This window comes from Hemibagrus wyckioides, linkage group LG18 (genome assembly GCF_019097595.1).
Source record: "Hemibagrus wyckioides isolate EC202008001 linkage group LG18, SWU_Hwy_1.0, whole genome shotgun sequence".
Taxonomy (NCBI): Eukaryota; Metazoa; Chordata; class Actinopteri; order Siluriformes; family Bagridae; genus Hemibagrus; species Hemibagrus wyckioides.
Genome location: NC_080727.1, coordinates 21,201,763 through 21,225,580, shown reverse-complemented (window position 1 = coordinate 21,225,580; position 23,818 = coordinate 21,201,763). Strand labels below are relative to the sequence as shown.

The 23,818-nt window shown below is 40.9% G+C and overlaps 2 protein-coding genes across 2 annotated transcripts; one reads left to right on the top strand and one right to left on the bottom strand.

Annotated features, from left to right (window-relative positions):
* si:dkeyp-50d11.2 (calpain-1 catalytic subunit) lies at positions 1–10,879 on the top strand. Its single transcript, XM_058415482.1, has 22 exons — positions 1–355; positions 719–989; positions 1,153–1,222; positions 1,743–1,861; positions 3,400–3,533; positions 3,945–4,113; positions 4,189–4,272; positions 4,349–4,434; positions 4,553–4,627; positions 5,337–5,497; positions 5,613–5,773; positions 6,600–6,611; positions 6,805–7,016; positions 7,657–7,696; positions 8,474–8,539; positions 8,632–8,689; positions 9,099–9,163; positions 9,260–9,328; positions 9,434–9,512; positions 9,600–9,716; positions 10,459–10,517; positions 10,603–10,879. The coding sequence occupies exons 2-22, from the start codon at positions 738–740 to the stop codon at positions 10,627–10,629; spliced, it is 2,115 nt and encodes a 704-aa protein (XP_058271465.1). The 5' UTR covers positions 1–355; positions 719–737; the 3' UTR covers positions 10,630–10,879.
* Positions 10,880–11,180: 301 nt separating this feature from the next.
* On the bottom strand, positions 11,181–23,715 carry bbs1 (Bardet-Biedl syndrome 1). The gene is made up of 17 exons (XM_058415483.1): positions 22,135–23,715; positions 21,640–21,716; positions 21,492–21,526; positions 20,436–20,708; positions 19,304–19,350; positions 19,154–19,192; positions 18,990–19,062; positions 18,660–18,791; positions 18,471–18,577; positions 18,268–18,388; positions 17,999–18,157; positions 16,866–16,935; positions 13,418–13,576; positions 13,148–13,281; positions 12,718–12,852; positions 12,546–12,632; positions 11,181–12,446 (listed from the first exon to the last, which is right to left on the bottom strand). The coding sequence occupies exons 1-17, from the start codon at positions 22,164–22,166 to the stop codon at positions 12,360–12,362; spliced, it is 1,767 nt and encodes a 588-aa protein (XP_058271466.1). The 5' UTR covers positions 22,167–23,715; the 3' UTR covers positions 11,181–12,359.
* Positions 23,716–23,818: the final 103 nt, after the last annotated feature.

Below are 23,818 nucleotides of genomic sequence, written 5' to 3'. Positions count from 1 at the left end.
GAAGTGCAGAGCTGAGAGCTTACACAGTGAGAGATCGAACCATCTGCCTCAGGTGGATCATTTCTCTTAAGTCAAACTGAAACGTCATGGGCTGTAGAATACAAAACTGCAACTTGGGTTACAATTAGAACTGATTATGGAAGCTGGGAGGAAAGGGTAGTTAATCCAATCTGGCAACCCAGAACCTCGGGCAAGCTTGTTTTTTTTTAGCACCACTGGCACAGGACACAGCGAGCTTGGCATTTGGGACAGCTCTTGCTATACAGGAAATAAACTTGAATTAAGATAAGCAAAAATCAAGATTTTTTTTTTCTGGAGAGTTGCTATCAAGAATATCTGAAGTAGAGCTCTAAAGGTAGGCATATTATCAGTTTAAGTCTACTAGTCTGAAATGTCTACTAGTTAGTTCTACTAGTAGGGTGTAAGCAATATTGGCCTGTGCACTGGAAACATTACGTCATCTATATAGCTGTTTCGAAACAGTTTGTCTTTTAATTCTACAATAATCTGTAAATGGTAAATTCTACTTGGCATCATTCCAAATAAATACCATATTGGTGTTATGCATGAGATGATGCATGCAATTTATTATTATTATTACGACTACTACTATTACTACTAATAATAATAATAATAATATTGTCCTTATGCTTATAAATACATTTTAGTACTACATTAAATTCCAGGATCCCTCATCAGTTTTGTATGCCATTCTCAGAATTAATAATTACTGACCCATGGAGCCTATATATGCCACCGGAGTAGCTTTTCGACTGAGGAGTGAGTGGGACCGAAATGAAGGTTTAGGTCAGAATGACAGGGCTCTGAAGTTCCTTGGTCAAGACTTTGAGACTCTGCGTGCCAGCTGCCTTCGGAGTGGCCGTCTATACGAGGATGAAACCTTCCCTGCCCGACCTTCCTCAATAGGATTCAAGGAGCTGGCACCTGGCTCTGCCAAAACCAAAGGATTGTGTTGGAAGAGACCCACGGTGAGAGTCTGTAGTATGAAAGTCTCCCAGTATGAAAGCTGCTCACCTGTGGAGGCCCTGCTGTCGTCTGTCACAGTTTACATCCAAACTACTACAAACCTCATAGATATTCCAGTCACTTCTGTGCCCTGTCTGACCCATAGGTCTTCTCTGTGCACTCCAGGAGTTCTGCACTGACCCACACTTCATTGTAGATGGAGCCACTCGCACAGACATCTGCCAAGGAGCTCTAGGTACGACACCTCCCCCGGCTGGGATTTAAAGAACAGGTCTAAGACTTAAAGAAACAGTTTGTCATTTTTAGAGCCCTCTGCTGTCTGTAAGGTGTATTGCAATAACAATGAAAATATGAAGAACTGCCTTTTTCCAGCTAGTTCAGATCCTAGAGATGCCACAGCAAGATTGGCCATAGGTAGGATGATTAGCATATTGTCTTCCATGTCAATGACAGTAATCAGTCAACTGTGGGCATCTCTGAGACCATGTATGCAGAAGAGTGGACAATAGCACTTTTTTCTGAGTGTATTGCACTGCCCTGTGACTCAGCATAAAACAGCAGGTCAAAAAGATGTAGCTGGCTGACTTCACATGTCTCAAAAGATTCATATTTTAGCCTTGACCCTCCCCGGGTGGTAGATTAGAGGTCTGAAAGGAATAACTTGGAGGTCAAAATTGGAAAGAATAGTTTTTCTAACAGATCTTTATCTATCTTTATTCCTCTTTCATGCTGCTAATTATCGCTTTCTGAATCAGGGGACTGTTGGCTGCTGGCGGCCATTGCATGTCTTACTCTGAACGAGCCATTACTGCGTCGTGTGGTACCTCATGGTCAGAGCTTCCATGAACAATATGCTGGAATCTTTCACTTCCAGGTATCATGTCACAATTTGTCACATCACATATCGCTTTGCAAAAAAAAAAAAAAGCGCAAAATGCTGCTTTACTTCATGGCTTTTTCCTTCCCATCCCCCTGAGCAGAACTGCATTTACTGTAATTCAACACTCCTTCACTGTTAGCTATATTTACAGGGAGTATTTATGTGGATACCCAATCTCCTACAACTCACCAGGCAGGGCAGAGTTCGCTCCCTCTTGTCAAATTCCAACAGCATGCATGAGTCTGTGTCGCAAACCTGTGTAGCCTATTTAGACCCAGTCATCTGAAACAAAACAGGACGGATTGTTCACTGACTTGATCACGTAGAGATCAGCAGAATTCTCTGATAGTCTCCTATGTTTGACTGAACTGGAGAACTGGATGGTTATTGAATTGGGGAGAAATGTTGCACTGCTAGTACACTGAGATGTGTAGTAATATTACAGTAAAAAAAAATGTCAAAGCATTCCAGTAAATTTATGGCATGCTTTCTAAACCCGCAGTCTCTGAGACTGTCTGGACAGGATGCTCTATTAAATACTTAAGTATTTCACAATTTGGATCACAGGTTATTGAGTCAGTGTCTATGTTATGAATATATCGAGACACTGAGCTACAGTTAATCATGGGAGCTCTCTTATCTCCCTGTTATTTTGTCACCTCATGAATTTAAGAAGAGTGTGTGATCCATTGCAGTGATTCAGAAATTTTGTAGTAATAAATTGCACCTTTCACTTGACAGAAGCCAGGGTATGCAGTTTATTGTATATTCCATACAGCGATCTGGCATAACATTCTGAGCAGTAAGAGGTGAAGTGAATAACACTGATGATCTCCTCATCATGGCACCTGGGATATATTAGGCAGCAAGTCAACATTTTGTCCTCAAAGTTGATGTGTTAGAAGCAGGAAAAATGGACAAGCGTAAGGATTTGAGCAAGTTTGACGAAGGGCAGCTCTTGTGCTGTGTTCCCGGTCTGCAGTGGTCAGTATCTATCAAAAGTGGTCCAAGGAAGGAACAGTGGTGAACCTCCGACAGGGCCATGGGCGGTCGATCATTGATGCACGTGGGGAGCGAAGGCTGACCCATGTGATCCGATCCAACAGACGAGCTACTGTTGCTCAAATTGCTGAAGAAGTTAATGGTGGTTCTGATAGAAACAGGTCAGAATGCACAGTGCATGACGGGTCAGGGCTATACCTCCTATTAACAGAGCTAGTGTGATTGGTTCTGCTGTACATGACATTGTATTTCAGTGCAGTGGTCTGTCATTTGTATGGAATGATATAAATATTATTTATTCTGTGTCTCCCAGCAGCAATTCCAAAAACTCCCAAAATAAATGTATAAATGACTGCATGATTTTAACCACTTGGGCTGTATTGGGAAATTAAGCGTCTTTTGATTTGGATATGAATGATTATGAAGGATAAAAGATAAAAGAAGTATAGCAGGATAAAAAAAAGGTCAGTTCTAATATTAGCTTTCACCGTGATTGACCTGATTTAATAATCTTCACTCCTCTGTTGCAGTTCTGGCAGTTTGGGGAATGGGTGGATGTAGTGATTGATGACCGGCTGCCAGTGAGAGACGGAAAGCTCCTGTTTGTCCACTCAGCTGAAGGGGCGGAGTTCTGGAGTGCTCTAGTGGAGAAGGCATATGCCAAGTAAGAGGGAATTGACTTTGTTGTAACAGTTTACTCTGTTCACTTTAAATATCATAATAGGGAGAAATGTGAACGCAGTGATCATCAAATATGGTGTGTTGGGTCCAGATGGTCTGGAGTCTACACAAAATGGTGAGGAAAAACAAAAAATATCAGATTAATGTGGGTGGAAATGTAGTGTTGATGAGAGAAGATAGAGAACGGCCAGACTGGCTGGAACTGACATTAAAGCTACTGTAGCTCAAATAACCACTCTTTACAACCATGATGAGAAGAAAAGCATTCAATTCAATTCAATTAAAAGTGCATAGTTAAAGATGTCATTCTGGCTGATTAGATAATTGCATGAATGTGCAGGGGTAGAGGTGTTCCTATTAAAGTGTATATTAAACATGCACACCTGTGTGGCAGGTTAAATGGTTGTTACGAGGCACTCTCCGGAGGCTGCACCTCTGAGGGGTTTGAGGATTTTACTGGCGGCGTTACAGAAATGTATGAGCTAAAGAAAGCCCCAGCCAACCTCTTCAGCATCATCCAGAGAGCTGTAGAGAGAGGATCTCTAATGGGCTGCTCTATAGATGTGCGTATAGACATGCACTACTTAACATACAGCGTGCATGAGATTCTGAATAATTAAAGAGCTTCACACTTTTAGATCACAGGTTTCTTTGACATGGAGGCGGTCACCTTCAAAAAGCTGGTGAAAGGCCATGCTTATTCCGTTACAGGAGTGGAGGAGGTGAGTAAGGAAATTGTTAAGAAACTGGAATAGCCAATGATTTCTGTTGACTTCACTCTGAACTGTCTTTGGTTAGGTGGAATTTAAAGGAAACCTTATAAAGTTGATCCGCATCCGGAACCCGTGGGGAGAGGTGGAATGGACTGGAGCCTGGAGTGATAAGTGAGAGCACAGAATAAATGAATAGATAAAGATACATGAAGGGCGTTGAAAAGTGAAGAAGCTGGAGCAAGAGAAAAATAGATAATAATGTCATTAATTTCTGCTTTGTCCTTTTTAGCTCCAGGGAGTGGAAAGGGATTGACCCTTCCGTAAGAGCACGTATGCATAATTGCCAGGAAGATGGAGAGTTCTGGTAGAGTATCAGTGTTTAATTAGGTGATAATAAATAAAGTCATTGTTGATTTGAATTACAAATAGCTGCTTTTCATGGAAGATGTCATTTACCTTAGGTTCTTATCATGACACTTTTATAAAAGGGTTAAATCACTAAGTATGGAATCTATCTATCTATCTATCTATCTATCTATCTATCTATCTATCTATCTATCTATCTATCTATCTATCTATCTATCTATCTATCTATCTATCTATCTATCTATCTATCTATCTGTTATTGATCTTTCCATTAATAATAATAATAATAATAATAATAATAATAATAATAATAATCTATTACATTTCTGGCATTTGGCAGACACCCTTGAGGGATAAGGGCCTTGCAGAGGGGTCCAGTAGTGTCAGCTTAGTCCAGCACCTTAACCACCTAGCTACCACATCCCCGTATTCCTGTTGTCACTTACATTATAGCAGCTATAAGCCATTCCATTATCTGCCTCAATGCTGTCTCTTTCTTGAAGTTATTAAGAAAAAAATGCAGCTTATTATGTTACTGAGAAAGCTGAGAAAGAACAAAACCTTCTGTCCTGAAGACCTTCCCACTGAGGAAAATGAACACTGGAGGCTCTTTTCACAAATGTTTAATAAGTACATAGTTTCATAGTTTCTCTTTCTCTACACAGTTTCTCTTTCTCTACACAGTTTCTCTTTCTCTGTCCACACAGGATGTCGTACAATGATTTCATGAAGGAGTTCAGCAGGTTGGAGATCTGTAATCTGACAGCAGATGCACTACAAAGCAGAGAGCTGAAGAAGTGGAACTCGGCCCTGTACCCAGGGGAGTGGAGGAGAGGCAGCACGGCGGGAGGCTGCAGGAACTACCCAGGTGCTACAGCTTAATTATATCTATTACTTTAATCACTTCATTCTCACTTTTCCCATGGAGATTCCAAAAGATTCAGCCCTTGGATAAAGCTTTCATATTTTAATTTTGCACGCAGCAACGTTCTGGATCAACCCCCAGTATAAAATTGTACTAAAGGACCCAGACACTGAGGGCCAAGACGGTTGCAGTTTTCTGGTGGCGCTCATGCAGAAGAATCGGAGGCTGTTACGACGAGAGGGCAAGGACATGGAAACGATTGGATATGCCATTTATGAGGTACGAAGCTCATTCTGATCATTTCTAATAGACAGTCACTAAAAGAGTAGTCCAATGTGTCTAATCTTTGTCTAACAAACACAATTGCAGATAACCTTTCTGACACTTACTGAGAGACGAAGAGAAAGTTAGACACTTAGTCTTTCTCAGCCGTAGTGATATAGTCATATATCAATTGTTTCCCATTTTAACACACATTACAGATAAAAAATATACAACTATGTACACTGACCAGGCACAACATTATGACCACCTGCCTAATATTGTCTTGGACCCCATTTGCTGCCAAAACAACCCTGACTCGTCCTGCACCGTGTATTCTGACCCCTTTCTATCAGAACGAGCATTAACTTCTTCAGCAATTTGAGCAACAGTATCTCGTCTGTTGGATCAGATCACACGGACCAGCCTTCACTCCCCACGTGCATCAGTGAGCCTCAGCCGCCCATGACCCTGTCACCGGTTCACCACTGTTCCTTAATTGGACCACTTTTGATTGATACTGACCAGTACAGACCGGGAACACCCCACAAGAGCTACAGTTTTGGAGATGCTCTGATCCAGTGGTCTAGCCATCACAATTTGGCCCTTTCTGGTCAAAGTCGCTCAAATCCTTACACTTGTCCATTTTTCCTGCTTCTAACACATCAACTTTGAGGACAAAATGTTCACTTGCTGCCTAATATATCCCACCCACTAACAGGTGCCATGATGAGGAGATACTCAGTCTTATTCATTTCACCTCTCACTGCTCATAATGTTATGCCTGATCGGTGTAAATGTTTGTTTTTATTTTACTAATTTGCATTTTCTAAATCTTTTACAGGTTCCCAAAGAGGTATGGGTTTGATGTGCATCTAAAAATAATGAAGTCATGTCTGCTCTAGAGTAATCCATGAGCTGTTAGGTCAGTGCCTGTTCTGTTCGGGGGGCAATTCTCTGGTTTAAGTTTTTCTCTTGGATATTTGAAAAGCAGGAATCTATTTGCATGGGGGAAAAAATCCTCAGAGAGATCTGTATTTCTTTGGCAGTTTCTGGGCAGCACTGGTGTGCATCTGAAGCGTGACTTCTTCCTCAAACACATGTCCAGCGCTCGCTCTGAGCTGTTCATCAACCTCCGGGAGGTGAGCTCACGCTTCTGCCTGCCTGCAGGGGAGTATATCATCGTTCCCTCCACATTTGAACCAAACAAAGAGGGAGATTTCGTGTTGAGGGTTTTCTCTGAGAAAGCCACAGACTCTGAGTGAGTGTTTTCAATCATTGTTTCTACCATTATTAAATATACAATTCCAAAATATGTGTTGTATTCAACATGATCATCACTGAAGAACATATTTATGGGCCTTATTTGTAAAACATTTAGATGCAGATATTTATTAGTTTAAAAAATACATAAGTCTGCCAGTAAGCCAGTTCCATCCACTGCTACAGACAACACTCTTTTGTCCTTTTATATAGTGCATCATTTATTTGGTCCTAATTAAAAATCCAGTCTTCATTTATTGATTTGTTTTAGATCCTTTAAGTCATTCGCAATGAAATAACTCTCAAGATGCAATATCGGCATTAAATTTGAGCTTGAAATTGAAATCAATAACATTCAGTAAATATCTGAAACTGCAGCTAGTAAATTCAGTCATTTTATTTGAAGCAGCTCAATTAAGGTTTATATAAACAGGTTAATTTACACAAACACTTAAATATTTGTCTTTTTTTTCCATAAATAAAGTAATAACACACATCTTGGATAATCCTCCCACAAATAATTACATTTGGTTGGTCCAGCTTTATAAATGAGGTCCATTATTTGCCAAGAGGGATAATTACTTCTCTTATAAACGGAGGAATAGGAAGAATAAAAATGTGCTGTCTGTCTTTTGAAGGGAGCTTGATGATGAGATTTCAGCAGATCTACCAGAGTACGTAAGTAGATGAGTTTTGCTTAAAATATACTTGATTTGTTGGGTTTGAGTATAGTCATATTAGGTTTTTTTTTTATTATTATTATTGTATTTTAGGAAATACACCGATCAGGCATAACATTATGACCACTGACAGGTGAAGTGAATAAGACTGATGATCTCCTCATCATGGCACCTGTTAGTGGGTGGGATATATTAGGCAGCAAGTGAACATTTTGTCCTCAAAGTTGATGTGTTAGAAGCAGGAAAAATGGACAAGCATATGGATTTGAGCGAGTTTGACAAAGGGCCAAATTGTGATGGCTAGACCACTGGATCAGAGCATCTCCAACACTGCAGCTCTTGTGGGGTTTTCCCAGTCTGCAGTGGTCAGTATCTATCAAAAGTGGTCCAAGAAAGAAACAGTGGTGAACTGGCGACAGGGTCATGAGCGGTCGAGGCTCACTGATGCATGTGGGGAGAGAAGGCTGGCCCGTGTGATCCGATCCAACAGACGAGCTACTGTTGCTCAAATTGCTGGTTCTGATAGAAAGGGGTCAGAATACACGGTGCATGATGGGTCAGGGCAGCAAAAGGAGGACCAACACAGTATTAGGCAGGTGGTCATAATGCTATGCCTGATCAGTGTAGATTATATTTACATGATAGATTGCTTCGTTAACTCGCTTTATCATGTCCATATGGTTTCACATGTTTATCAGTTCTCTGTAAAGCAATTTAAGAGTGAACTCAACATAAGTGCTATCTAATTAATAATCAATATTTTTGACTACTATAGCCCATATTACAGGAGAGTGAGATTGATGAAGGATTCAAAGCTCTTTTCTTCAAGCTGGCTGGAAAGGTGAGGAGAGGAGAGTAGACTTTTGACTTTGAGTGATGAATTGACTGACCTGTTATACAATCCCTTTGCTATACTCCTGTCTCGGTCTGTAGGAAATGGAGATTGATATACCGAAGTTGCAGGTGATTCTGAACCGCGTCGTAAGCAAACGTAAGCATGCTTAAGTGTCTCCTGAGGGAAATGTGCTCTAGGACAATGTAATGTTTTACATTAGTACCTCTTTCATCGTGGCTAGAAGCATTTAATTACGTATATAGTCAACTTAGTGGAATAAAATAAATATTACAGACATTTATTACAATTTATTAAACAAGAATTAAAGAAAATACAAAAATATTGACAGAAATATATCCTCCTTGCTTATAGTGGACCCTGACCTGTTAACCATGTTATTGACCATTAACATGGGAATGGAGTATATTGTATTTGCTCATTTTGTCTTTTCTCTTGTGCTTATTATGAATTTGGTGGATTATTTTTAATGACAGGAAATCCTTATGAGATGAATCTTTGAATTTGAAGCAAATAACTGAGTCGAGCTTCTCGCTTCTCTCTATAGATAAGGACCTAAAAACAACTGGTTTTGAGAAGGAGTCCTGCAGAAGCATGATTAATCTCCTGGATGTATCCTTGTTCATTTTTTAAAAAGTATTTTCCATTATAGAATCTCTATTGTAGTGCAAAAAAATCTACACAACAGCCTTGACATGACCTGTGCAGACAACTGGCAAAGGAAGACTGGGCTTAACAGATTTTCACGTGCTTTGGGAGAAGATTAAACGATATCTTGTTAGTGATCATTATTCCTTGTATGAAAACTCAAACCTGAGCATCTATCCACTTTGTTTACCGTTTTTTTCTTCTCTTTCATATAACTACTCTGAAAACCTTCAGGCTGTGTTTAGAGAATTTGACTTGGACAAGTCAGGCACCATGAACTCCTATGAAATGCGCCTGGCTTTAGAGTCCGCAGGTACGAACACACTGATTACATACACAATTACTTCAAAGTGATAATAATTCTAAAACTGAACAGTCCTTAAATGTTTTCATTTCTCAGGATTCAAGCTGAGCAATCACATTTTCCAGTTAATAATCTTGCGTTACACTAAGCCAGACATGAATGTGGACTTCGACAGCTTTGTGACTTGCCTGGTCCGCCTGGAGAGCATGTTCAGTGAGTGCTCACACAAACAAACCTCATACACCGATCAGGCATAACATTATGACCACTGCCAGGTGCCGTGAATAAGACTGATGATCTCCTCATCATGGCACCGGTTAGTGGGTGGGATATATTAGGCAGCAATTGAACATTTTGTCCTCAAAGTTGATGTGTTAGAAATTGTGATGGCTAGACCACTGGATCAGAGCATCTCCAAAACTGCAGCTCTTGTGGGGTGTTCCCGGTCTGCAGTGGTCAGTATCTATCAAAAGTGGTCCAAGGAAGGAACAGTGGTGAACCGGCGACAGGGTCATGGGCGGTCGAGGCTCATTGATGCACGTGGGGAGCGAAGGCTGGCCCGTGTGATCCGATCCAACAGACGAGCTACTGTCGCTCAGATTGCTGAAGAAGTTAATGCTGGTTCTGATAGAAAGGCAGCAAAAGGAGGACCAGCACAATATTATGCCTGGTCATAATGCTATGCCTGATCAATGTATGAAGTAACTAATAAAACATAACAGGAAAACAGGAAAATAACCAGTGACAGTAAGGTGTGATGCTTTTATTACTTTGTTTTATATATATATATATATATATATATATATATATATATATATATATATATAGTTATGTAGTTACTACTAGTTTTATATACATATACATATATATATATATATATATATATATATATATATACATATACACATACACATTTGCTGATTTCGATTTTTCTGGCTCTATATTCTACCGACAGAGACATTTGCAGAGATGGACACAGATGCAGATGGAGTGGTGTCCTTGAATTTCTCCCAGGTTTGTCCATTTGCTCATTAGTAATTAAATTACATGCCATTTACATTACAGAACTTCAATCTCTTCTATTTCTGTCTTCTTACAGTGGATCTCCCTTACCATGTTTACGTAGATGTGCTTTTCTTTTCCACTTTGCACTTAAATCTTAAGAAGCATGTCAAAGATTGAAGCATTAGAATCTTGAAGCGGTTACGTGAAAAATCTTCTGCCTGCATTGTGGAGTGCTTGTGTACTGAGCTGCCTTAACTCGAACCGAATTCTTCTGTGAAACTCATCTGCATTTATTTTTTAAGTAATCAGACCCAGTTTTCTAACAATTATGACACATAGTTTGTTTGTTTTTTCCACTGTATAGCAGCTACCCCTTGAAATGAATAAAACATAAAATATAGACTTCTTTGATTTTCTGTTGTCCGAGTTAGACACGGATGAATCTGTTTTTACAAATGTGTTTACAAATGGATATTGGGATTAAGGCTGTCTGAAGGTGGCTCGGTCATGCCAGCCTCCACTGATCTATTTATAACACTCAGTCATTTTTCAAACAGCAGCACACCCAATAGTCAGATGTTGTGTCCAAGTTCCCTTAACATACAGTATGTCTTGAAATCAACCAGCACACAAACATTAAAACAAACACATTCAGACAGAAAACTTGAAATATAAATTTTTCTTGTACACTTTATTCCATTAAACATGTCAGCAAGACATTATTAGGATTAATAAACAACATACAACGACCAGGCATAACATTATGACCAGCTGCCTAATATTGTCTTGGTCCCCCTTTTGCTGCCGAAACAGCCCTGACCCGTCCTGCACTGTGTATTCTGACACCTTTCTATCAGAACCAGCATTAACTTCTTCAGCAATTTCAGCAACAGTAGCTCGTCTGTTGGATCGGATCACACGGGCCAGCCTTCACTCCCCACGTGCATCAATGACCCTTGGCCGCCCATGAGCCTGTCGCCGGTTCACCATTGTTCCTTCCTTGGACCACTTTTGATAGATACTGACCACTGCAGACCGGGAACACCCCACAAGAGCTGCAGTTTTGGAGATGCTCTGATCCAGTGGTCTAGCCATCACAATTTGGTCATTCGTCAAACTCACTCAAATCCTTACACTTGTCCATTTTTCCTGCTTCTAACATCAACTTTGAGGGAAAAATGTTCACTTGCTGCCTAATATATCCCACCCACTAACAGGTGCCATGATGAGGAGATTCACTTCACCTGTCAGTGTGCATAATGTTATGCCTGATCGGTGTACACTCCCCAGCTACTTTATTTGGATCACCTGCTCATGCACACATTCATCCACTCGGCCAATCACGTGGCTGCGGCACGATGCACAAGATCATAAGTCTTTCAGTTAATATTCACATTCAGATCTCGGCTACTGTGACTGTGACATGGTTGCTGCTGCCAGAGAGGTTGGATTAAGCACTGTAGAATTTATTGGGTTGTGTGGAAACCAAACTGGCTTTCAACAGATTTGTCCATGAATGAATTACATGAATGTGCACATGTTCCTAATAAAGTGGTTAGTGAGTAAACTTACAAAAATAAATACTAATTACAATACTGTATTACAAAAAAGCCATTAAAGGTACAAACACATTCAGCGCTGCATTTTACAATGAAACACCGGTGACCGCAGCAATCACATCAAAACCTCTCTTTCGGATTTAACCTAAAGCTTCTACGGCCAGCACAAACATCTCTGACCCCCTGTAGCAAGTGTCTCTTCAGTCTCTGTGGCGTAATGGCTAAGCCCTGCCTCTACACAGACACAGCAACAATCTCATCCAGCACTAGTGCACACACTCGTCCAGTTCTTCTAGTTGAGTGCCAGTCCTTCACTTACAGGCATGTTAATGTGTGCGGTGAGTAGCGGGGTGCTCTTCCCTTCTTTCAGCACAAACACCTACAGAAAAATAAGGAGGTCAGCATTCTAATATGGGCATATAACATATTTATCAGGATACACGCAAGACATCTTTTTTAAATAAATAAAAAATCTCACTTTAATGATATCTGAAATCCCTTTATCGCTCAGACACTCCACAAAGGTGTCAATGGGGTAATTTAGCCCTGGAACCAGCAGGGGGATCTACAAACACAGCACAAAATGATGCACCTCCTACTCATTCAGCTCATTACACGCTACGTCTGAGGAATTTGAGCAAAAGGCTTACCTTAAAAAAGGCTGTCCTCATACTGTACAAATTCTCATCATACAGGAAACTAATGGCTAGGTTCATCACAGGGCGACATGCTGCAGTGTTCTGGATGTTCAGAGTGAGTTTGAAGGACGGGCCTAAGCCTTGAACCTTCATAATTGAAAAGAAAAAAAATCAAGTACAGTTTACTTACTATTCATGCAAATAAAAATAAATGTTGCACCAAAGATGGAAATCTTTGATTAGATCTTTATTGAAGGCAAGAGGAGGCTAAACCGGCTAGGACTATCGAACATGCTAGTTAAAAGGTCAAATATATAAATGGTGACAAATTAAAGGAAAAACTGCAGGCTCTGTTATACTAGGTTTGGGACAAGCCCATTGCTTGATTAAATTATAATGCTAAAATAAAATGCACACTAAAATGGTTCACTGGTTCACTCACCACCGCATTCATCTTTAGAGGTTCTGTCAAGCTGGCGGACATAGGAGTGAGGCTGGACTCCAGGGCTTTGACGTAGGCTCTGGCTGCAGCTAGCCGCAGCCTGCTCAGGTCCATTTGGAAAGCTCTGTGCATAGCTAAACAACAGAACACAGACAATATCATTTTAGACATATACAGCATGAAGCGTTACTGTGAATTATTATAAAACTCTACATTTAACTGTTTCTGATATCCATGTGGATGTGTGCGCTTTGTGGTGGCTGTACATACCCACAGCATTCTCCCTTTCTCTCATTGTCTGGTCCACATAAAGCTTAGTTTTCTTGGGAACGTTCAGACGGATGCTCTGGGCTACTGGGGGACCAGAGATGGAGTCCCGGTCATCAAACACTGCTGTTCTCTTCAGGATTTTAACAATCAGACCCCCTCCTGGACACCATATAAGAAATTCATTCAAAGCAGGAAATAAAGTGCAGTAGATGAAGTTAAATGCACAATAATATCTCTCTCTCTCTCTCTCTACATACATATCTATCTATCTACACACTATATTGCCAAAAGTTTTGGGACGTCTGCCTTTATATGCACATGAATGTAATATGGAGTTGTCCCGCCCTTTGCAACTATAACAGCTTCAACTCTTCTGGGAAGGCTTTCCACAAGGTTTAGGAGTGTTTATGGGAATTTTTGACCATTCCTCTAGAAGCACATTTGTGAGGTCAGGCACTGATGCTGAACGAGAAGGTCTGGCTCACAGTCTCCGCTCTAATTCACCCCAAAGGTGTTCTGTCAGGCTGAGGTCAGGATTTTATGGCTTTTGATTTGTGCACTGTTGCACAGGCATGTTGGAACAGGAAGGGGTCATCTCCAAACTATGAAACTGCTCCCACAAAGTTGGGAGCATGAAAATGTCTTGGTATGCTGAAGCATGTCCCAAAACTTTTGGATATGTACACTACTCACAAAAAGTTAAGGATATTGGGCTTTCGGGTGAAATTTCAGGATGCACCTAAAATGCACTATAACCTTTACAGATGAACTTAATTTGACCTTCTCTACACTTTTGAATGCACATGTCCAACTGTTCAGTGTTTCAGTACTTTTTGCATAACTTGCTGTTCTCTAAGGTGCTTAACGGCAAAATTCACAACTGGTGTTTGATCCATGAATTGACCAATAAATTTTCTGGTTCAATTAGAATTGGTATTTAAACAGTCCTCTTCATCATGCTGTTCACATTTTGACATCATGAGACCAAGACGACGCCTAACAATGGATCAACAGTACCTCACCATTGCGAGGCTTCAAACAGGATGTTCTCAGAGGGAAGTGGCCACAGAGTGTCATCAGCTGGTTGCGACAGAGATACAGAGAGACTGGAAGAGTCACAGAAAGGCATAGAAGTGGACGTCCTTTGGCCACATCCCACGTTGATGACCGCTTCATTGTGAACAGTGCCCTGCGGAAACGGATGATGAATGCCACTCATCTCCAGGCACATTTAAGAGAGGTGAGAGGCACCCAAGTGTCACATCAGACCATTTGAAACCGTTTACATCAGTGTGGTCTGCGTGCTAGATGACCTACAAGGGTACCTGACCACACCAGCAGGCACAGGCGTCGGGCCAGGGAGCATTTACGCCGAACGATGTTGGAGACGTCAAGGAGAGCGCTATGCATCAGCCACTGTTGTGGTGGTCTTACAGTCTGGGCAGGTGTGTCTACTCAATACAGAACTGCCCTACATCTTGTGAATGGTACAGTGACAAGCCAATACTACATGAATAACCCTGCATCCCAGAAGGGCACATGACACATTATTGAGACATTCACATTTTTTGATGTGGTATACCCACCACTGTTGTTGGCTTTTGTTTCAATAAATTGTTTGAGATGAGGAAATCACCTCACCTCAATTCTACTTAAATGCCAATGCAATTACATTTTCCATAAATTTCACCCAAAAGCCAAATATCCTTAACTTTATGTGAGTAGTATATTATATATATATATATATATATATATATATATATATATATATATATATATATATATATATATATATATATATATATATATATATACTATATTGCCAAAAGTATTCGCTCACCTGCCTTGACTCGCATATGAATTTAAGTGACATCCCATTCCTAATCCATAGGGTTCAATATGACGTCAGTCCACCCTTTGAAGAGTTGAAGCTATAACAGCTTCAACTCTTCTGGGAAGGCTGTCCACAAGGTTTAGGAGTGTGTTTATGGGAATTTTTGACCATTCTTCCAGAAGTGCATTTGTGAGGTCACACACTGATGTTGGACGAGAAGGCCTGGCTCTCAGTCTCCGCTCTAATTCATCCCAAAGGTGTTCTATCGGGTTGAGGTCAGGACTCTGTGCAGGCCAGTCAAGTTCATCCACACCAGACTCTGTCATCCATGTCTTTATGGACCTTGCCTTGGTCACTGGTGCACAGTCATGTTGGAAGAGGAAGGGGCCAGCTCCAAACTGTTCCCACAAAGTTGGGAGCATGGAATTGTCCAAAATGTCTTGGTATGCTGAAGCATTCAGAGTTCCTTTCACAGGAACTAAGGGGCCAAGCCCAGCTCCTGAAAAACAACCCCACACCATAATCCCCCCTCCACCAAACTTTACACTTGGCACACTGCAGTCAGACAAGTACCGTTCTCCTGGCAACCGCCAAACCCAGACTCATCCATCAGATTGCCAGATGGAGAAGCGCGATTCGTCACTCCAGAGAACGTGTCTCCACTGCTCTAGAGTCCAGTGGCGGCGTGCTTTACACCACTGCATCCGACGCTTTGCATTGCACTTGGTGACGTATGGCTTGGATGCAGCTGCTCGGCCATGGAAACCCATTCCATGAAGCTCTCTGCGCACTGTTCTTGAGCTAATCTGAAGGCCACATGAAGTTTGGAGGTCTGTAGCGTTTGACTCTGCAGAAAGTTGCCGACCTCTTCACACTATGCGCCTCAGCATCCGCTGACCCCGCTCCGTCAGTTTACGTGGCCTACCACTTCGTGGCTGAGTTGCTGTCGTTCCCAAACACTTCCACGTTCTTATAATACAGCTGACAGTTGACTGTGGAATATTTAGGAGAGAGGAAATTTCACGACTGGATTTGTTGCACAGGTGGCATCCTATCACAGTTCCACGCTGGAATTCACTGAGCTCCTGAGAGCGACCCATTCTTTCACAAATGTTTGTAAAAACAGTCTGCATGCCTAGGTGCTTGATTTTATACACCTGTGGCCATGGAAGTGATTGGAACACCTGATTCTGATTATTTGGATGGGTGAGCGAATACTTTTGGCAATATAGTGTATATATATATATATATATATATATAATAGTAATATATATTACTATTAATATAATACTATTATATTAATATATAATTACTATACTATAGTATTATAATATATAATACTATAATACTAATACTATAATACTATTAGTAATATATATATATATACACATACTAGAACTAAGTCATTAAACAAAAACAAAACTAGAAACTGATGAATTGTACTTTAGAAATACTTTATAGTGAAGTTTTAGGAAAATAATCAACGTGAAACATCACAACAACCTGCTTTTGATTATTCTCCTCTTACAGCACACCCTATTGTGTATCTCTTACATACAACTCATCATTGTTTTTGTGGTTATTGTTTTTTTTAAAAAAATCTTTTAACAGTACCTTTGGTGGTCATGATTAGTGTGCCATCTTCACGACCATATCGGCCAAAACAAATGCTGGTCACCACGTCCTGTAACACAAAAATGTGATACACAAACAAATGTGTCTGATAAATGGGGGGCAGTGAACTGTCAGAAGCAATATGATGCAACAAAAGCAAAACACTTTTAAAAAAAAGAATATTCAGAATAATTTCATATTATACAGTATATCTTAATAATAATGGGGAATATTGTTTCTCAAGATTGGACAATGATGTTTGCAGATGACATTGTGATCTGTAGTGAGAGCAGGGAGCAGGTGGAGGAAAACCTGGAGGGGTGGAGGTTTGCACTGGAGAGGAGAGGAATGAAAGTCAGTGGTAGTAAGACTGAGTACATGTGTGTGAATGACAGGGAGGGAAGTGGAACAGTAAGATTACAGGATGAAGAAGTGAAGAAGGTACAGGAGCTTAAGTACTTGGGGTCAACAGTCCAGAGTAATAGAGAGAGAGCGAAAGAGGTAAAGAAGCGAGTGCAGGCAGGTTAGAATGGATGGAGAAAGGTGTCTGAGTTCTGTGTGATAGAAAAATATCAGCAAGAATCAAGGGGAAGGTGTAAAAGACAGTGGTGAGACCGGCCATGCTGTATGGTTTAGAGACAGTGTCACTGAGGAAGAGACAGGAGTCAGAGCTGAAGATGTTGAGGTTCTCTTTGGGAGTGACACGGTTGGACAGGATTAGGAACGAGTACAGAGGCCAGATTAAGATGGTTTGGACATGTTGAGAAGAGGGACAGTGAGTATATTGGTAGGAGAATGTTGGACATGGAGCTGCCAGGCAGGAGGAAAAGAGGAAGGCCAAAGAGGATGTAATAATGAGGATATGAAGCTAGTGGGTTGAGGATGCAGAAGATAGGGATAAGTGGAGAGAGATGATTCGCTGTGGCGACCCCTGAAGGGAAAAGCCGAAAGAAGAAGAAGATTGTTTCTCAAGATCTCTATTAAGCACATAGTATTATTTGACACTAACAACACCAGAAAGAAGAAAGCATATGAGCGGATGCAAAACATATATTGTTTTTAAAGTGAAACGAATCCATTTCACTTACGATAGCTCTAATGTACAGCCCTCACAATGTCTCTATGTATTTTACCTGTGTTTTAATGGTGCTGACTAAGTTCTTGTCCCGGTACACATGGACCTCGCAGTTGGCCAGAGCCACCAGTACAGCCTGGAAGCCCCGTGTGGGCAAATCCAGAAGGGCCATAGTGGTGACTGGAGCAGGCAGGTAAGTCGTCCACAGCTTCTTTCCCTTTTAAAAAAAAAAAAACAGAAACGTTGAAAAGTTGAAGCAAAGTTGTATTACTTTTAAAGAGAAGCTCTGGGTGACATGGACATCGGTGTGTGTTTTCATAGTAAGACCTTCTGAGTGAAACTTTGCATCGTCTCCTGAGCACAGCCCACCACCACATTCTTTCCCATCCTGACCAGCCCAACAGGGTGAGAGGACAGCTCTATGCAGTACTTGGGCTTCTGCGAGTCCCTGTAACGAAAACATGTCCAAAGCTTAATATGACGGGTTTGATGCACTGCATGCTACAGATCGCAACAACCTGCTCACATACCTGCGCAGGATATAGATGTTCCCATTGCGACAGGCTACGATGATTCTGAACTCTATGTCAAACTGACCAGTCACATCCATGAGTGTAGGAACACTGGGAAGGGACATCTGAAGACACAAATAACTCTTCTTTTTTTTTTATTTCACCAACACTATGAAAATACTAATGTAAGAATACCAAACTACTTACTTTTGAGAGAATGGTAAAGGCTTCCGGGTCCAAGATATAAACGTCTTGACTTTCCGTGCCAATAACCAGACAGCTGACTGCATCGTCATCCGCCATGTTCTTCTTCAGTGTCGCTATGCATGTAATTACCGTCTAAGAAGAGACAATACAGAGTGGCTCTTATTCTTCAAAGGTGTCTACAGTCTATACACATCCCATAGTCTGTTTTCTTATTCATCGCTTTCATATTTGGCATATCTCCGCAATCAAAAGTAAAAAAAATGCTTGATTTGCACTTAAGCAAGTACGTGTGTGTGTGTGTGTGTGTGTGTGTAAGACAAAAGCTGTCACCTGTCTGCGTATGGGCTGCTCTTTGTGAAGGTTAACATAAGACTCCATTTCCTGTGGTTCAAGCATGAGGAACCTAAAAATATAATGCAATATTAATACTGTCTTATAACTGATGACAAATCATTTAAGTAACTGTGTAAAGAAGCTCTGTAAAACTGGTTTACCGTAACGTTCTGACTGATAGTGGGATGTCTGCCTTATCTCTAAAGAACAGAAGGGGAATGCTGAAAAAGCAGTTTTCACAAGCAAGTCTCTGTCTTTCATTGTGCAATTTCATTGTTCATTGTGCAAATCTGTATAGTTATGCAACTTACCTTATGCCCTCTAACATTTCTTTTAGTGTCATTGGGTCAATCATATCCTTAGGGAGACAAGGCAACACAGGGTTCATGTTTTAATCAATCAAAGAATGACTTTCTCTATACTTTTTGAAATGAGTCTAGGAGTGTGCTCATGTATCAGATGATAATCCTGGAAAATTGTCATTTAAAGGAATACTCCATCACTTAGGATTAGGGCTCAGGCTAATCTCCATCTCCTATACACCAGTCAGGCATAACATTCTGTGCAGTGAGAGATGACGTGTTAATACTGATGATCTCCTCATCATGGCACCTGTTAGTGGGTGGGATATATTAGGCAGCAAGTGAACATTTTGTCCTCAAAGTTGATGTGTTCGAAGCAGGAAAAATGGACAAGCGTAAGGATTTGAGCGAGTTTGACGAAGGATCAGAGCATCTCCAAAACAGCAGCTCTTGTGGGGTTTTCCCGGACTGCAGTGGTCAGTATCTATCAAAAGTAACCTTTAAGCCCATGGAGGCCTCACCTCACAACTTACAAGTCTTAAAGGATCTGCTGCTAACATCTCGGTGCCAGATACCACAGCACACCTTCAGGGATCTAGTGGAGTCCATGCCTCAACATGTTTTGGCAGCAAAAGGGGGACCAACAAAATATTAAGCAGGTGGTCATAATGTTATGCCTGATCGGTGTCTTCGCAGTTACGAGAGACGAGAATTCTGACGTATTTCTCTGAACTGAAAAGATGTGATTTTGAATTGAAATCTAAATTGGTATTTTAACTATTATAATGTATTATCCAACTATAGCACATTATGTCCTCTTAGTAGAATAAGATTAGCCCCTTAGTTCTAGACTTTTTGTTAACAGTTTGGAAAGGCTCACATATAGGTGTGATGGTCAGTGTCTACATACTCTTGCCCATATAGAGTATTGTTAAAAGAAAATACTTCATTTTAATAGATATTACCACATAAGTAGACAACACATAAAAGTGAGGCACTCAGTACAAAAAATTAATTAATTCCTCTAACAGTCAGATGCAGTTCTCTGCTGCAAAGCTTCCTCTGTTTAAAATATCACATGCAACACAAAAGATGTACACACACAGCTCGACAGATCGGGTGCGATGGAAGCCTCACTCACCCCTCTAGCCTGATTCCATACATCCTGCTCCAAGGGGTTGATCTCCAGAGTGGGTAAAGTGAACTTGAAATAGGGTCGCAAGTTCTTGTAGATGTAGATGAAGGGGCCTGAAGCCACAGCAATAGCAGGGGTGCGAGGCTCATGTTGGTCCATGAGAAAAGACACCAGACCAGTGGGTAAGTCCAGTAGGGTGTTCTCACTGAGCAGTCCAGTGCCTCGATACACCTTCAACTTCATGTTGCCTGCTCCTGTACCCAGATCACCCACCACCAGCTATCATGCACACACACACACAATAGATTTTTCTTAGCTTTCTCTGGCCTAGTGAGCCAGGATGTGTTTAATGATAGACATCACTTACAGATATAATAATGATAGCTCCTATCTAATGCCATAAATGTAAATTAGTGTATATGGCATGTTCACTTGATTAAATAGCTATGGGTCTGGCTACAAGGTAGGTTTATTATAATACAGGTATACACCGATCAAGCATAACATTATGATCACCTGACTAATATTGTGCTGGTCCCTCTTTTGCTGCCAAAACAGCCCTGACCCGTCCTGCACTGTGTATTCTGATACCTTTCTATCAGAAACAGCATTAACTTCTTCAGCAATTTGAGCAACAGTAGCTCGTCTGTTAGATCGGATCACACGGGCCAGTCTTCGCTCCCCACTGGCATCCATGACCCTGTCTTCAGTTCACCACTGTTCCTTCCCTGGACCACTTTTGATAGATACTGACCACTGCAGACCAGGAACACCCCACAAGAGCTGCAGTTTTGAAGATGCTCTGATCCAGTGGTCTAGCCATCACAATTTGGCCCTTCATCAAACTCGCTCAAATCCTTACACTTGTCCATTTTTCCTGCTTCTAACACATCAACTTTGAGGACAAAATGTTCACTTGCTGCCTAATATATCCCACCCACTAACAGGTGCCATGATGAGGAGATCATCAGTCTTATTCACTTCACCTCTTACTGCTCACAATGTTATGCCTGATTGGTGTACATCTTAGGGAACACAGAAGGAATGAAGACAAAATCTCACCTTGTTCTCGCCATCTCCATGTAAGTCTGCCAGAGCTGAGAAGAAAATATAAAACAGTAATCATGTTCGGTTTGAGATTTTATATTACGTGTTGAAGTGAAATCATTTAGTAAGGATTCTATGATTTTAAATGAACTTTAAAACTCACTGACACACGAAGAAAATGTATATAAGTTGGCAACTGGATCATAGTGTGCATCAAGCCATTTGGAACTGGACACTGCACTGGAAAGGGGAGAGAAAAGAGGACAAGAGCATGCAACACTTCAATACAGGATGAATTTACAAAGCATTATTCACCTGTAGACGGTTTGCTAACTTAACTTGGAAAATTCACGTGCTGATAAAAACATTAAAACATGACAGCTAGAGGAAAATGGGTTCACTCCTGGCTCACAGCATGCAGAGAACATTTAGTGAAGTGCATAACTGTTCAGGAACTGCGACCAAAATCAGACCATTCCTCTTACTCATTAGATTAGCTGGCTATTTCTGTAATCAGAAATACTCACGGTACTATTTATGACATATATGATGCATATCAATGATGCACATAAACTCACTACTTTGAGTAAAATATGCTAACCGAAGTAGCCACCTAGCCGCTAGTCTAGATTAGTTAAGCAGCTAGCAGGCTACTAACCCGTCTTTCATCTCCACTGGAACTGACGACATGCTAGCTTTTATTTTTGTTTAACGCTAGCTGTGATATATATTAGTTTCGAGAGAGGTTGCAGACAATAATAGAATCGCAGTAACTACTAGCAAGCTAAAGGAGAATGTCTGTAATCCTTAGATCGGCTTTCCTCGTTCCCATAGTAACAGCAAGGGAGTTTAGAAATCCCATCAGTGGACTAGAGGTGCGATGAAAATAGATGACGCGCTGAAAAGTTCACGCCTTAAGCCTCAACCCGCATGCGCATAGATTTGCGCATGCGCCGTATATCGTGCCGAACGTCTTCTCGCTACTCGGTCCATATTGGGCTTTCCTCTCGATGAATAATCGACTCCAGAACATTAGTGGATGTTGTTAAAATTGTTCATGTTGTCTAGAGGCAACAGGGTACCAATAATAGTCTCTAATACTAAACAAATTCAGTGTAATTCATAACAATTATTAAAAATTTTGTATGCCATGGTGAGGCATGAGGAAAACACTGTGACTGTTACAGAAATTGCAGAACTTAGTTACAAACCAGTCCTGAGTGGACAGAGGTCAAACACAAGAATTAAATAAAATAAAAGCTCCTAAAACCCATGCTGTCTTTCTCGGGTTACTATAAACAAGGCAGAAAAAGATATAAAGAGAATAATAGAGATGTGTTTACGTGTGACAGGAGCCAGTTTGGCATAACTAATCCTGTTTAGTCACAGTTTAACAGAGATCATTGACCAACAACTCAGTGACTCTGCTAATTGATTCGCAGCACTGTTTACAGGACAAACCGGTGAAATAACAGTAAAACAGGAGAAAATCCCATTTAAACATTCCATTCCAATTACATTTGTAAACTGGTGCTACTTACAGAAAAACAATTTTTTTTGGAGAATAAGATAACGTATATGACTGTACTTGCAGATACACTATATTTCCAAAAGTTTTGGGACACCTTTGCAAATCATTGAATTCAGTTGGGGTTGGACTCGGCCCCTTAGTTCCAGTGAAAGGAACTCTTAATGCTTCAGCTTCATACCAAGACATTTTGGACAATTTCATGTTCCCAACTTTGTGGGAACAGTTTGGGGATGACCCCTTCCTGTTCCAACATGACTGTACACCAGTGACCAAAGCAAGGTCCATAAAGACATGGATGAGTGAGCTTGGTGTGGAGGAACTGCACAGAGTCCTGACCTCAACCTGATAGAACACCTTTGGGATGAATTAGAGCGGAGACTGCGAGTCAGACCTTCTCGTCCAACATCAGTGCCTGACCTCACAAATGCACTTCTAGAGTAATGGTCAAAAGTTCCCATAAACACACTCCTAAACCTTTGTGGAAAGCCTTCCCAGAAGAGTTGAAGCTGTTATAGCTGCAAAGGGTGGGCCAACTCCATATTACATTCATGTGCATGAAAATGCAGATGTCCCAAAACTTTTGGAAGTATAGTGTATCTGCAGTCTCCCAAAAACAAAGCAGCAGTTACCCACATTCTTGGGTTAAAACACTGCCATTCTAAGTCATGTAACCAAGTGTTTCTAACTATCCATGCAGGTGACTGTTAAAAATCACTAATGAGGGATTAACTATGCTGCATCTATGGAAACCCAGGCAAAAGCAGCTAGAAGATGTAAAACTCAGCACAGAGAGTAACCCGAGCTCAGGATC